General features: G+C 41.8%; 1 protein-coding gene across 5 annotated transcripts in view; it reads left to right on the plus strand.

Moving 5' to 3' along the window:
- mrpl23 (mitochondrial ribosomal protein L23) overlaps window positions 1-15756 on the plus strand; it is a 39006-nt gene that overhangs the window by 3543 nt on the left and 19707 nt on the right. For 2 of the 5 annotated variants that reach the window (XM_078414760.1, XM_078414762.1), the window contains exons 2-5: window positions 3942-4029; window positions 12656-12778; window positions 14776-14858; window positions 15071-15144. In XM_078414760.1, coding sequence (XP_078270886.1) covers window positions 12714-12778; window positions 14776-14858; window positions 15071-15144 — 222 coding nt within the window. In that variant the 5' untranslated portion in view covers window positions 3942-4029; window positions 12656-12713. The remainder of the gene's footprint in view (window positions 1-3941; window positions 4030-12655; window positions 12779-14775; window positions 14859-15070; window positions 15145-15756) is intronic. The other 3 variants (XM_078414759.1, XM_078414763.1, XM_078414764.1) reach the window with 2 other exon arrangements.

The following is a 15756-nucleotide window of genomic DNA, read 5'->3' on the forward strand; positions in this document are numbered from 1 at the left end:
TCACGGGGAGAACGTACAAACTCCTTACAGTGCAGCACCCGTAGTCAGGATCGAACCTGAGTCTCCGGCGCTGCATTCGCTGTAAAGCAGCAACTCTACCGCTGCGCCACCGTGCCGCCCTATCAATCAGAAATTATTGCAGATTCCCAGTAGGTTGAGCATCATCTCTGGAGAGGGAAAGAGAGTTATTGTTTAAGGTCAGTGCCCCTTCATTAGAGTTGGAAAACTGAATTGCTTCAATGTTTTATCCCATTCATTTGAATGGTGTCAGTGACCCTGCAGATAAAGCTGACTGCAGCTAAATAATTGAATTACTTTACTCTGTTGACGCATTTCTAATTAGCTTTAATTTAATGCATTTCTAATTATCGGTTTTAGAAACGGTAACTTTTAAAAATCAATATAAAGTGTTCTTGCTATGGCCATATTTCACTAAAGCAGTTAACAACCCAGCGCTATGAGTATTGATTTCTCTAATTTCAAGTACCCCTTGCATTCCCTTTCTCTCCCAACCTGGTCGTCCTGCTAGTTCCACTGTTTGCATCTATAGATCCCTTCGTTATCACCTCTTCCACAGCCAACAATGGTCCATTGTGGGCTCCACCTTTCCTTGGTCATCGGTGCCAGCTCTGATTTGTTTCCCTCTCTGCTGACTCTCAGTCTGAAGAAGGGTCTCGACCCGAAACGCCACCTATTCCTTTTCTCCAGGGATGCTGCCTGACCCGCTGAGTGACTCCAGCATTTTGTGTCTATAAAGTGTTCTCGAATGTCTTTGACAATTAAAAAGTCTCTGACAGCCAAACAGTCATTGGGATGATACTGGGGCCTGGCCTTGGGATATGCTGCCCCAGTCCTGCTTGCCTCTTGCTGCTCAATCCATCTCATGGGTAACTTTCAGTCCACCTCTCCCTCCTCTTTGGGCGAATGGGCAGGCAATACAGGCAGCGATTGTGGCCTTTAATTGGGTCCAGCATGTTGTGCCCCAGGACAGACAATGGGACTACCAGATAGGGAAATAAATGGGCCTTTATTACTAATCGTTTCTTGGAGAAAGAAATCTTCTGTCCTTAACCCAGTCTGGAGTACATACATATTGGCTGCTCAAAATTCGACGGTGCAGCATTAGAATAAAATTGGACAGACTACTCGACAATCAACCTTTGTTTAGTTAATCGGACTTTATTGGACTTCAATGTTATATCTTTGTACTAAATGTACTCTTTATCCTTTATCTGTGCACTGTGGAGGGCTTGATTTTATTCAATCTTCTTTGACTCGATAGCACAATAACTTTTCACTGTACCTCAGTATACGTGACAATAATAAACTAAACTGAAAAAAACCCTATTTTAGTTTCAACTTTCTTGTTCTAACATATGTATAAGAGTGGCAAAATGAGTAATTTCGCTTGAGATTAAGGGAATTCTTGATGGAGTTTGGCACCAAGAACCCATGAGAACACTGGTCCAAATGGACCACAGTGTTCTTGTGTGTCTCTAAGAACATTGAACCCAATGTTTTGTGTAGGAAGGAACTGCAGATGCTGGTTTAAACCAAAAGACTCAAAAAGCTGAAGTAACTCAGCAGGCCAGACGGCATCTGTGGAAAAAAGGAATAGGTGACATTTTGGGCCGAGACCCGAGTCTGAAGAAGGGTCTCGACTCAAAATGTCTACTATTCCTTTTCTCCATAGATGCTGTCTGACCCGCTGAGTTACTCCAGCTTTTTGTGTACATCTTCGGACCGAATGTTCTTACGGGCAAAGCAGAGTCCTTTTGGAGTCATACTGTGGTCAATCTTTTCATAAGTTCATTGAAAATGCCATTCAGTTTCAGGTATCTTAACTGCATTATCAATGGCCTCCTGAGGAATGCAAGGTGTAAATATTTACTACTGCTTGTGCAGTATTTTGTCAATGGAACTGATGCACTCCAATACTAAGAACTGAATTCTTAGCTCTGCCTATTGTACTTGAATTTGACTTGATTGTATTTATGTATAGTATTATTTGCTCTAATTGGACAGCATGCAGGACAAATCTTTTCACTGTACCTCGGTAGACATGACAATAAAAAACCTACATTTGATAAAACAGTGCTGAATGTCTGAAGAAGGGTCTCGACCCGAAACGTCACCCATTCCTTCTCTCCCGAGATGCTGCCTGACCTGCTGAGTTACTCCAGCATTTTGTGAATAAATCGATTTGTACCAGCATCTGCAGTTATTTTCTTATACTACTGAATATTGTTTGGGCTGGTAAGTGGTGTGGCACAATGACCATCACCACCATGTACTTCTCTTAATGTGGCATTATTGTTGTGGCATTACCATCTGACATTCAGAGACATTTAAAAACAAACCGGAAATAAATGCTTACAAAAATACCAAATGATTATAAGGGTAATCATTTAACTTGATTAAATGAACACTGACAGTTTAACATTTGTTTGCATTCTTATGCTCAAAGTCACATCCTCTCCCTTTGGAACCTCCTGCAGCTCAATAACTTGTATCTTCATGACTTTATTTTAACCTTTCTTGCCTCCTTTCACTCCTTTCCAAATTCTCTTGGTTTTGTATTTCCTCTTTTGCACATTTTCTGATTTTCCTACTAGAAGGTTCTCTTCCATAAAACCCATTTTAACCATTTTTTATTCTCCTATTGGATCAGCGTTGATTATTCTACAACGCACCTTGGGACAGTTTTCAACGTATACATATTATTCAAATGCAAGTTAGATGTGGTGGTGAAGCCAGTGTAGATCAACAAGGCATATTTGGATTTAGCTGAGGGAAAGCTTTGTAATTTGTGGAGAATCCATTTGGAAGTCTGATGGGAAGGGTTCAGGGGTGATGAAAGCATGGATTAGGAAATGGAGGTTAGAGACATCACCGTTGCTAGAATATGGATTTAAAGTGCAATTTGAGATAAACAAAGGGCTACGATTGTGTGCAATCTATTTTAGCTTGAGTGAATAATTGGTGTAGGGTGGAGAAATGGTGATTGGTGGAGATTTGTATATTGGGTGGAGAATGAAAACATAGGCTTTGCTATCCTGTAATTGAATTGGGACTTGTTGATTCATACCTTGATTCTAGATACGTAGTTTCAAAGGGAAATGAATTGTTAGTTATGGCAAGTGCAGAGAGATAAGTATGTTGATCTCAAACTCCGTGCAGAGACTGCATGAATTGGTGTGATTTTGGAAGATGATGGATTAAAGTCCTCACAAAAAGAGATCACTCATGCAACCTAAAAGTTAAATGTGTTGAGTTCAGGCTGCATCATTTCTACTTGTTCACAGGATGTGAGCAATACGTTCCTTCCTAATTGCTTCCAAAGGGTGGCACAGCAGCATAGTTACTGCCTTACAGCACCAGAGACCTGGATTCAATCCTGATTATGGGTGCTGTCTTTATGAAGCTTGCACGTTCTCCTTGTGACTGGATAGGTTTTCTCCTGGTGTTCCGGTTTCCCCCACATTCCAAAGACGTGTAAGTTAATTGGGCTCTGTAAATTGTCCCCAGTGTGTAGCATAGAACTAGTGTACAATAGACAATAGATAATAGATGCAGGAGTAGGCCATTCGGCCCTTCGAGCCAGCACCACCATTCAATGTGAGCATGGCTGATCATTCTCAATCAGTACCCCGTTCCTGCCTTCTCCCCACACCCCTTGACTCCGCTATCCTTAAGAGCTCTATCTAGCTCTCTCTTGAATGCATTCAGAGAATTGGCCTCCACTGCCTTCTGAGGCAGAGAATTCCACAGATTTACAACTCTGACTGAAAAAGTTTTTCCTCATCTCCGTTCTAAATGGCCTACCCCTTATTCTTAAACTGTGGCCCCTGGTTCTGGACTCCCCCAACATTGGGAACATGTTTCCTGCCTCTAATGTGTCCAATCCCCTAATTACCTCTTAATAATCTTATGTGTTTCAGTCAGATCCCCGGGCGATCGTTGGTCATTGTGGACTCGGTGGGCCAAAGCGCCTGTTTCCAGGCTGTAGCTCTAAACTCTAAACTAAGGGTTAGTTCCATGATACTGATACTGAGATTATATATTTTTTAAATACAGATTTATTTAGTTTCTTGAATTTAAATTCCCAGGTGCTATGGTGAATTTCAAACATGTCTTCAAGATTCTGTGGGACTAGTTCAGTGATTTAACTACTACATTCCTTATTTGTACAACTGATGCTCCCATACAGATATGCTAGTTGATCCTGTGGTTGACAATAGACAATAGACAATAGACAATAGGTGCAGGTGTAGGCCATTCAGCCCTTCGAGCCAGCACCGCCATTCAATGCGATCATGGCTGATCACTCTCAATCAGTACCCCGTTCCTGCCTTTTCCCCATACCCCCTCACTCCGCTATCCTTAAGAGCTCTATCCAGCTCTCTCTTGAAAGCATCCAACGAACTGGCCTCCACTGCCTTCTGAGGCAGAGAATTCCACACCTTCACCACTCTTTGACTGAAAAAGTTCTTCCTCATCTCCGTTCTAAATGGCCTACCCCTTATTCTTAAACTGTGGCCCCTTGTTCTGGACTCCCCCAACATTGGGAACATGTTTCCTGCCTCTAATGTGTCCAATCCCCTAATTATCTTGTATGTTTCAATAAGATCCCCCCTCATCCTTCTAAATTCCAGTGTATACAAGCCCAATCGCTCCAGCCTTTCAACATACGACAGTCCCGCCATTCCGGGAATTAACCTAGTGAACCTACGCTGCACGCCCTCCATAGCAAGAATATCCTTCCTCAAATTTGGAGACCAAAACTGCACACAGTACTCCAGGTACGGTCTCACCAGGGCCCGGTACAACTGTAGAAGGACCTCTTTGCTCCTATACTCAACTCCTCTTGTTACGAAGGCCAACATTCCATTGGCTTTCTTCACTGCCTGCTGTACCTGCATGCTTCCTTTCATTGACTGATGCACTAGGACACCCAGATCTCGTTGAACTCCCCCTCCTCCTAACTTGACACCATTCAGATAATAATCTGCCTTTCTATTCTTACTTCCAAAGTGAATAACCTCACACTTATCTACATTAAACTGCATCTGCCATGTATCCGCCCACTCACACAACCTGTCCAAGTCACCCTGCAGCCTTATTGCATCTTCCTCACAATTCACACTACCCCCCAGCTTAGTATCATCTGCAAATTTGCTAATGGTACTTTTAATCCCTTAGTCTAAGTCATTAATGTATATCGTAAATTGCGGTACCCCACTGGTCACTGCCTGCCATTCCGAAAGGGACCCATTTATCCCCACTCTTTGCTTTCTGTCTGTCAACCAATTTTCTATCCATGTCAGTACCCTACCCCCAATACCATGTGCCCTAATTTTGCCCACTAATCTCCTATGTGGGACCTTGTCGAAGGCTTTCTGAAAGTCGAGGTACACCACATCCACTGACTCTCCCCTGTCAATTTTCCTAGTTACATCCTCAAAAAATTCCAGTAGATTTGTCAAGCATGATTTCCCCTTCGTAAATCCATGCTGACTCGGAATGATCCCGTTACTGCTATCCAAATGCTCAGCAATTTCGTCTTTTATAATTGACTCCAGCATCTTCCCCACCACTGATGTCAGACTAACTGGTCTATAATTACCCGTTTTCTCTCTCCCTCCTTTCTTAAAAAATGGGATAACATTTGCATGCTATCAACAAGAACTGCAGTTGGAATAAGAGACAAAAAGTTCTGGAGTAACTCAACGGGGCAGGCAGCATCATTGGAGCACATGGATAGGTGATGTTTTGGATCGGGATTCTCTACAAACTGATTTTAAGGGGGGTGGGTGGGGAGAAAGCTCGAAGAGAGGATGAGTAGGACAAAGCGCGGCTGATGCTAGGTGAACACAGGGTTTATTTATAGCAGATGGTTGAACAATGGCCAATGGCGAAAACAAAGGGATGGGACAAAAAGAATGAAGGGTTCTGAATTGTGAAGCCAAAGGAAGGACTAGATGGAAGGGGATGGGAGAAATAGATGCGAGTCTAGGTGAGGCGCAGGGGAGTGGAGGGGGAGAAAGGGGTGTGGGGGAGAAAGGGGTTGTTAGAGGTGACTTAAAATTGGAAATTTAAATATTCATAACTTTGGGTTGTAAGCTACCCAAGAGAATAAGAGATTCAATTTATATTAGGGGAAGCGAAGATGAAATATCTTTTTGTCCAAAAGTTAGTTCCCTATTAATTATACAATATAATACCCAGATGCAGGGCATAAAGTGGCCATATGTGTGAATGAGAGTATGCTTGTTTTTTTAACTGGCGAGACAGCATGAATTGGCATGATTTTGGAGGCTGATGGTATGAAGGGATTATTTAGGCACACCATCGATTTTCCGCTACCCTTGATTCCAGAGCCTTGCTGGATTATCCATTTTGTTGGACCGACAGAGATCATGTAATAATAATCCAACAATACACCTCTGACCCATTAATTATGCCCCTCCCGTGTCTCTAAAGCACCATGGACTGCTAGAAACTTAAATAAAGGATTCACAAAGGTATTAACAAAGAAGTAAACAATTAACTCTGAGGTAGACACAAAATACTGGAGTAACTCAGTGGGACAGGCAGCATCTCTGGAGAGAACGAATGGGTCACATTTCGTGTCGAGACTCTTCTTCAGGCTGATTGAGTCTCGATTGAAGGGTCTCGACCCGAAATGTCACCCATTCCTTCTCTCCAGAGATGCTGCTTGACTCCAGCATTTTGTGTCTACCTTCGATTTAAACCAGCATCTGCAGTTCTTTCCTAAACAATTAACTCTTTCAAGATGGAGGCACACATCCTGAAAGAGCTTGTGCCAGATACAATACTTAATTGTGAATTCTTTATTTAACTTTCTAGCAGTCTATGGTGCGTTAGAGACTCGAGAGGGGCATAATTAAAGGAGGTGCCGGACCATCAGTTACCGGAAAATCAATGGTGGAGCTTTATTAATGCAGAACTTTTTTTAGTGCGCTATTGTTAAGAACCATCTTTGCCCCTTAAACTGCCATGAATTTTGAACGTTTAAAAGGTATGCTTTAGAAGTTCTGGTTTTTGTGAAATAATGTTCAAAATTTTAACTGCTGTACCTCACATTTGTCACAGATATATCACACTAATTGTCTAAAGATGTGGTGTTATGCAAGCTGTATTCCAGAATTAATTGAAGGAATAGTTGTTTGTTGGAGCGCCCCTGAAGAGGTTGCCCACAAATTTGATCAGTTCTGCCCGATAGTACGGCAATCGTTTTTGTTTTGTTAATTTTGTGCCGTAAGCTCTTTTCTAATTATTTTGACTTCCACCCCAACCCACCCCTTCAACGTTTCTCGCTTTAAGGTGAAAAATGGACGGTGAAGTTAATAATTAAACAAAACTCTGGCTTTTTAAAAGAATCCAGATGGTGAGAGGCCATTGCACCAAGTGGAGTATTGCCAAAAACAGCTTTCCATCTGCCAACTGTTGTGAATTAAACTGTGTGTGAACTGAACCTAACTGGCCTCAACCTCGTACAATAACGGGAATCTGTTTATTGCTCCCTTTTTTAACAGCCGCATAATCTTGTTCATTTTGACTTTTACCAGATAGGTAGTTACCATGCTATAAACTGTGAATTTAAAAATGGCAAAGCCGAACGGTTGGAATGTAAGGTAGAGGCTGATATGTTAGTAACTTTCTAAAAGGTATTGGGATAGGCTTGGGAAAGGTTACAAGGAAAGCACACTTAAATCTGGAGCAGGATCGCCCTCCAAGCCTGCTCTGCCATTCAGCGAGATCAGAACTGATTGTAACCTCACCTCCATTTTCCTGCAGTAATTTCTCACCATCTTACTTACCAAGAAGCTGTCTCTGCCATAAAATTATTATAAACTCTGCATCCACCAACCATTGAGGGAGAAAGTCTCAAAGATTTACAAAGAGAAAATGTCACCATGTCTTTGCCTTAAATGGTTGAACCCTGCCTTTGTAGAGTGATTCCTAATTCTAAACTATCCCACAAGAGGAACCATCTTCTCCACCTGTTAAGACTCTAGGATGCTTTATGTTTCAATAAACATAGAACAGTGCAACACTGTAACAAGTCTTTCAGCTCACCATGTCTGCGCTGACCATGATGCCAATCTAACTAATGCCATCTGCCTGCACGTGTCTGTATCCCTGTATCCCAGCTCGTTCATGTTCTGTCGAAATGCTTCTGAAATATTGCCATCGACTTGCTTCCACCACTTCCCTTGCAGTGCGTTCCAGGTGCTACCACTCTCTGTGTAAAAAATACTTGTCTTGTACTCTGTTTAAACTTTCCTCCCTTTCATTTTAAAGCTATACTATCTGGTGTTTGACATATCCAGTCACTTTTCTTCAGGACTCCTGTCAATAGATGCATAGTTTGTCCAAACTCTGTGCTAAGACAACCTAACCATCCCAGTCTAGTAAACCTCAATTACTCCCAATGTGTGAACATCCTTTTCGAAATGTGGAGGCATAATAGTGTATGAAGTAGTCCAAATGAGGGAGTGGAATAAATCAGATAACTTTGATAGATCAGATAACACTACTGCTACAACAGCCCACATAACCACCTCTTGTCTGTGATTGTAAAATCTGAAATAGATATGAAAATCTTAGTTTACTTTACAGATGAAAATCTTAGTTTAGTTTACAGATGCAGCCCTGAAACAGGCCCTCAGCCCACCGAGTCCGCATCTCCGGAGAACATGGTTAGGTGAAGTTTCGGGTCGGGAGGTGATGTTTGAGTCTGAAAAAGGGTCCCGACCTGAAACGTTCCTTATCCATGTTCTCCAGAGATGCTGCCTCACCTGCTGAGTTACTCCAGCACTTGTTGTCCTTTTAAGAGAATGCAGTGTTTGTTACTGCTTATCTTTATTTATTATATCTTTCTTTATTTTTTCTATTGTGTTCTGTTTACCTGAGCATATTTCCTTTCTTCATAGCTAACCGGTGTTTTGGTACAGTCGACTGAGAAATCTCAAAGGCTGCTGTATTTTCCATAATTATATTCATAGAGTCATACAGCACGGAAGCGGATTATACAATTCATCTTTACCCATGTCCACCAAGCTGCCCCATCTACATTAGTCCCACCTGTATGCATTTGGCCCTTATCCCTCTAAACCTTTCTTATCCAGCAAGGTTTGCTTCTGTCAGTATGCTTCTTACTTGCACCTACATCAAACGTAATTGGCTAGAAAGACACAATGTACTGGAGCAATTCAGCAGATTAGACAGCGTCTTTAGTTCAGTTTTCAGTTCAGAGATACAACACGGCAACAGGCTCTTCTGCAATTCCGTACTGCCCAGCGACCCCTGTGCAATCACACAATCCTACACACTAGGGACAACTTACAATTCTTACTGAAGTCAATTAACCTACAAACCTGTACGTCTTTGGAGTCTGGAAAGAAACCGGAGCACTCGGGGAAAACCTAAGCAGTCACAGGGAGAACGTACAAACTGCACACAGATAGCACCTGCAGTCAAGATCAAACCCAGGTTTTTGGTGCTAAAAAGCAGCAACTCTACTGTTGTGCCCCCTTCCTCTGGAGAACATGGATAAGTGATTTTTCGTGCCGGGGCCCTTCTTCAGTTTGCATTCGCTAGTCTTGTTCAACCTGTGTGCTGACTCCTGTCATTTTAGTTTGATAATGTTCTCAGTTTATTTGAAGCTTTGATTGCTTCATTTTAAAATAAGTACCTCACTGATAACACACCATTTGCAACTTGTTTTGGCTGAGCTTTCTTCATGACCTTCTCTTGGTCTCTCTCTCCTTGCTAATCCACAGCCTGGTCTGTAGGCCAGTTGCATTCCTTTGTATCAAGCTATCAGCTGCAGTTTTCTGTCATTGACCTCGTTCATCATGTAAACATTTTTCTTCATAATTCTATGAAAATTTAAAATGTTACAGCAGATAAGTGATTTAAAGGTTTTAGATAATGATGACCATCGTGGCAGAGCAGCTAGCAGCAATAGAGTCATGCAGTGTGGAAACAGGCCCTTTGGCCCAACTTGCCCACCCCGACCAACGTGTCCCAGCTACACTAGTCCCACCTGCCTGCGTTTGGCCCATATTCCTATCTAAATGTCTCTTAAGCATTGCCATAGTAACTTTTAGCTCTCTCAATAAGTGAGAGAAACACCAAGATGTAGATGAGGTGAGGGTTGGACCGAGGTCAAAGATGGAAGTAAACAGCTGAAAGGAAGAAGCTTCACTAAACTCGGTCATATCGCCGGGACAGTTGATGTCAATAGTTAATTAGCGCTGCGGTACCCATACAAGTTACTAACAGGGAGTTGAAACGTATGGAATGTGCAATGATGGATCGTAAGGCAGGGCATTAGGGGGGAAATATGTCAGAGCTGCAGCCAAAAGGAGCTGAATAAAAAAAACAATTTGCAGGAGTGGGTGAGGTCTTCGTTGAGTTCTCAGTGTTTAGGTAGTTTAAGTTGTAGTGTTACATGGCACTGTGGGGATTGTAGGTGGATCGTTTTTAGGATTATTAGCGTGGGAGTCCTTTGAGGATCAATAAAAGACACGAGGGCAAGTTAAATTGTATATTTTGTAATGCGTAAACTAAAAGTTTGTAGAATGGAATGATGCAGCCCGTCCTGATGATTATACTTCATAATTCCCTCTTCATTGCACTAGTTCTGTCAATTTGTCTCTGTGCCTTGGCGTTCATGTTCCAACAAGCCTGTGAATTGATATCACTCACCTCAACTACTCCCTGCAGCAGTGAGTTCTACTTCCTCACCTCCCTCGAAGCTTCTCAATTCCCTAGGCGGCTGTCATATTCATGGCTGAAGATATTGATGGTCACGATATTTTTTCTACCTCATGTGGAAAATAACCCTGCACCTACTCCTTCATGATAAATATGACCTTGTACTCTGATGTCATTGTAAATCTCTTTTTTATATCCTTCCTGTGCCTTTATATTCTTTTACTCTCTTTTGCGATCAAGACATGCAGTTAAAGCTGTGTGGTCTAACTAAGGTTCAATAGAAGTTTAACAAAACATCTAATTTATCCTATCCCCCTTGTGTTTGGTTTGTTTTGTTCCTGACCTTATTAACTGTGTTACTCCTTTTGGTGATTTGTGTATTTGTACTCTCAGATCCCTTTGCCCTCTTGTCCCATTTATATTATTTCTAGTTTAGTTGATCTTATTTTTATTACCAAAAATGGCACCCCATTTAGTGATGTTGCAATTCCTTTGCCTGTTATGTGACCATTCTACAGCAGTATTGGGTGGCAACATTCGTTCAACAATAGAGCTGCTGCATCACAGTGCCAGAGTTGTGCAATCCTGAGCCCTGGGTGCTATCTGTGCGGAGTTTGCATGTTCTCCCTGTGACTGCTTGGGTTTTCTCCGGGTGCTCCCGTTTTCTCCCACATCCCAAAGACTTGCAGGTTTGCAGATCGACACAAAGTACTGGAGTAACTCATTAAGCATCTGTGGATAGAAAGAATAGATGACGCTTTGGGTTGAGACCCTTCTTCAGTTGTGGCGATTAACAAACCCATGCGATCACAGGGAGAACGAGCAAACTCCATACCTGCAGCTCCCGAGGTCATAATTGAACTTGGGTCTCTGGCGCTGTGAGGCAGCATTTCCACCCTCTGTGCCACGACTGAACACTGGCATCTCCTATTGACCAGTGGTCAGTAGATATGTAAATCTCTGGAGATGTTTTATCTCTCATCTTAAACAAGGTAATTATATTTATTTACCAGTCCGTTGACACTATATTTTAACCTAACAGGTTACTGAGTGTAGAAACAAAAAACTCCCAAATTTGGTTTATGGCAAAGGATATAAAGTTATTGGAGTAACTCAGCAGGTCAGGCAGCATCTCTGGAGAATATGGAGAGATAACGTTTCAGGTTGGGACCCTACATCAGATCCTTCATGAGTCTGAAGAAGGGTCCCAACCAAAAACCTTACCTATCGATGTTCTCTAGAGATGCTGCCTGACCCGCTGAGTTACTCCAACACTTTGTGTTCTTTTCAAGTTATTGTACCTGTTTGCTTTGTGATGGATTCTACATTGTGATGGAATAGGTTAGGGAGTAGTGGTAGGTGTGAGTCTTGGGAGAAAAGGAATGGAAACACCTGGATGAGAGAAGAGATTGAAAAGCAGTGCATTTAAATCATGCTTGAAATGGGGAAGAAAAGTTAGGGATGCTTTCAGAATTTGTAACGTGTTGCATTCTCTCTGTGGCAGACTGCAACCACATTATTACAGTAGCCCCCAGGGCAATGTGTGGATGGAAGGCATGCTTCAAGTCTTGGGACATCCCAACCACTTAGCAGTTCAAAAGTTACTTTGAAAATGTGGCTAAAGTAGTACTCCTGAGAAATATAGCAGTTAGCAAGTATGTAAGGCCCCATGAAGAATAATGAAATAAATGACTGGAAAATTTGATGCGGTTTCATTTGTTGCATAACTACTGGGCTGGAAGTCAGAAGAAGCCCCCTTGACTTGCCTCAATGGAAAGTCAGGGAAGTATGGAGAAGCCAACAAAATGAACAAAGAATGCTGGCTTTCACATGATTTATGAATGTAAGCCCAGTGGCAAAAAATGTTTGTATATATTTTAAATCGCTATTATTTTTGTTTCTGCAGCTATCCACTGTATCAATATGGAAACCCTCAACTCAGGATATTTCGAACCAACTTTATTATGACCCTGGTGAGGCCTGGGAAGGAGCAACCAGAGGATACAGTCCAGTTTAGGATCCCCATAGAGTGAGTAGGAGGAGATAGAGCCAAGCCAGCACAGTGGTGCAGTGGTAGAGTTGCTGCCTTACAGCGCCAGAGACACTGGTTCAATCCTGACTACTGATGCTGTCTATACAGAGTTTGTACGTTCTCCCTGTGACCACGTGAGCATTTACTGGGTGCTCCGGTTTCCTCCCCCACCAAATATGTGCAGGTTTGTAGATTACTATTATACTAATAATCAACTATTCACACTGGTTCGCTGGAGCTCTCAGTTATTTTACTGAGGATGAACTAGTCCGCAAACGCTACTGTGCTGTGGCTTGTGCTATAGTTAGCAGGACATGACACCAGGATAGCCATTAAACTGATTTATGTATATAGGATTGTGCTTGGATTAGTGCATTGTGATTATTCCTGAACCTGTTGGGAAGCTTTTAGTTTAGTGTAGTTTAGTTTAGAAGCAGGCTCTTTGGCCCACCAGCGATCTCCGTACACTTGCACTATTCTACACACTAGGAACAATTTGCATTTTTTTACCAAAGCCAATTAACCTACAAACCTGTATGTCTTTGGAGTGTGGGAGGAAACCGGAGCACCGGGCAAAAAGCCACCAAGGTCACGGGGAGAACGTACAAACTCCGTACAGACAGCGCCCATAGTCAGGATCAAACCTGGATCTCTAGCACTGTAAGGCAACAACTCTACTGCTGTGCCACTGTGCCGCCCTATTTTTCTATCTCAACCCATTCTCCCGTAATCTTGGAAGCCCTTACTAATCCAGAATCTACCAATATCCACTTCAAATGCACCCAATAACGGCCTCCAGAGCCATCTGTGGCAATGAATTCCACAGATTCACCACTGTAAGACTGTGCTTCCAGCAGCAGGTGTAAAGCCATTTGTCAAACATGTCCTGGGCTTATTGTTGTTTTGTAATTCCAAGACTTATTTGTAGTGGAACCACTGGCTATAACTAACACAACTCGGCCACATTTGTGTGCTTCAAACTTTATTTAACAGTACTGGGTTTCATCCACTAGAGGACTCAAGAGAGCTGTGCAAGAATTGTAGATCCACCTATATTAAAAATGGGCACATCTAACTTGCAGTGCATTGTATATAGAACTGGGAGCCAGTGTGCAAAACCTTAATGATCATCAATCTATGATATTTTAGTTTAGAGATAAAGCATGGAAGCAGGCCCTCTGCCCACCAAGTCCACGCCAACCATCACACCCGTTCACACTATGCTATTCTATGCTATCCCACTTGCTCATTCACTCCACAATAGGGGCAATTTTACAGCAGCCAATTAACCTGCAACCCCGCACATTTTTGGGATATGGGAGGGGGCTACAGTAAGAACAAAGGGGAGGCCATTTAAAACTGAGGTGAGAAGAAACTTTTTGACCTAGAGTGTTGTGAATTTGTGGAATTCTCTGCCACAGAAGGCAGTGGAGGCCAATTCACTGGATGAATTTAAAAGAGAGTTAGATAGAGCTCGAGGGGCTAGTGGAATCAAGGGATATTGGGAGAAGGCAGGCACAGGTTACTGATTGTGGATGATCAACCATGATCACAATGAATGGCGGTGCTGGCTTGAAGGGCCTAATGGCCTCCTCCTGCACCTATTTTCTATATTTCTATGAAACCGGAACACTCAGAGGAAAGCCCCGCTGTCACAGGGAGAATGTGTAAAATTCACACAGACGGCATCCAAGGTTAGGATCGAACCAGGATCTCTGACACTGTTAGGCAGCAGTTCTGTCAGCTTTGCCACTGCCCCCTTTTGATATGCCAATAAACTTCTCCAATAATTAAATGGCGTTCAACTAATAGCCTGTAAAACATCTTGTTGAATTAACCACAGTTGATTAAAGCTGTAAAATTCTCATCTATTTTAAAGTTGCATAATGGTCAGATTCTAACTCCTAGATTAGCAGAAGCCTTTGATCATTTTCCCCCCTCGTATTAACATACTAATATTCTTATTTCTTTTTTTTCCAACTTGCATTGAACAGGATGACAAAACCTGATGTGAAAAATTACCTACAGGACATCTACAGTGTCCCAGTGGCTGCAGTTAGGACCAGGATACAATATTGTAAGTGACTGTTAATAACTTGTTTAGAGGCAAAGCCTACCTGCTGTGTTTATAAATCCTACTTTAATATTGACTGGGGTCTGGACATTCTTGATGAGTCAACAGATTTTGCCAAATGTTCTAGATCTTTATCTTCTTTCTGTCCAATAGACCATAAACAAGGACATAATCTTTGATTACTTATTTCTCTTTGTCTTTCATAACTTTTTTAGGTACTAACAAGAAGAAAAATCATAAGAATCAGAAGGTGAAGCGGCCTGATTATAAAGTTGCCTATGTTCAGTTAGTAAGTGCAATCAAATTTCTCTTCATTTAATGTGCTCTAATTCTCAAGTATTAATCACTTTAGTGATTTAATCCACTTGTTTCGATCCACGTGTTTAATTTAGAAAGTACAGGTTACATTTTCACGTGCTCAAAGCAGTTTTTTCCTTTGTTAATGTTCGTTCTTCCTTTGGCAGCAAATGTTTTTCTTTTATTTCCACTCATATTTTCCTATTCATCTTCCTACCCAAATAAATAAATGGTTAAATAATGGTCTTCTAGTACATCTGGTATGTGTGTACCAGCTTAACTAAATATTTAATTTATTTATCATTATGCGAACTAAATTTGTAGCTCTTTTCTCCCAGGCTAACCCCAGTGCTGTGGAGATGGTATTTACAGTGAAATGTTGGCACGGTATATATTTTAGGATACTTCAATTTTGAAATGTTGAATATCTTTGTAGATTTTAATCTGTCGGAAAAAAAATAGGGTTTGAATTTGAACACTCCTTTCAGCATGAAAATGCTTAGATTACATAACTGCTGCAGGTGCGTAAATAAGTGATACAGTCAATCATAGCTCATGTCAAAGAATATCATGACCTTAATCACAGGCTTCTCCTGGAAGTGAT

Source organism: Rhinoraja longicauda, chromosome 18 (assembly GCF_053455715.1).
Source record: "Rhinoraja longicauda isolate Sanriku21f chromosome 18, sRhiLon1.1, whole genome shotgun sequence".
Taxonomy (NCBI): Eukaryota; Metazoa; Chordata; class Chondrichthyes; order Rajiformes; family Arhynchobatidae; genus Rhinoraja; species Rhinoraja longicauda.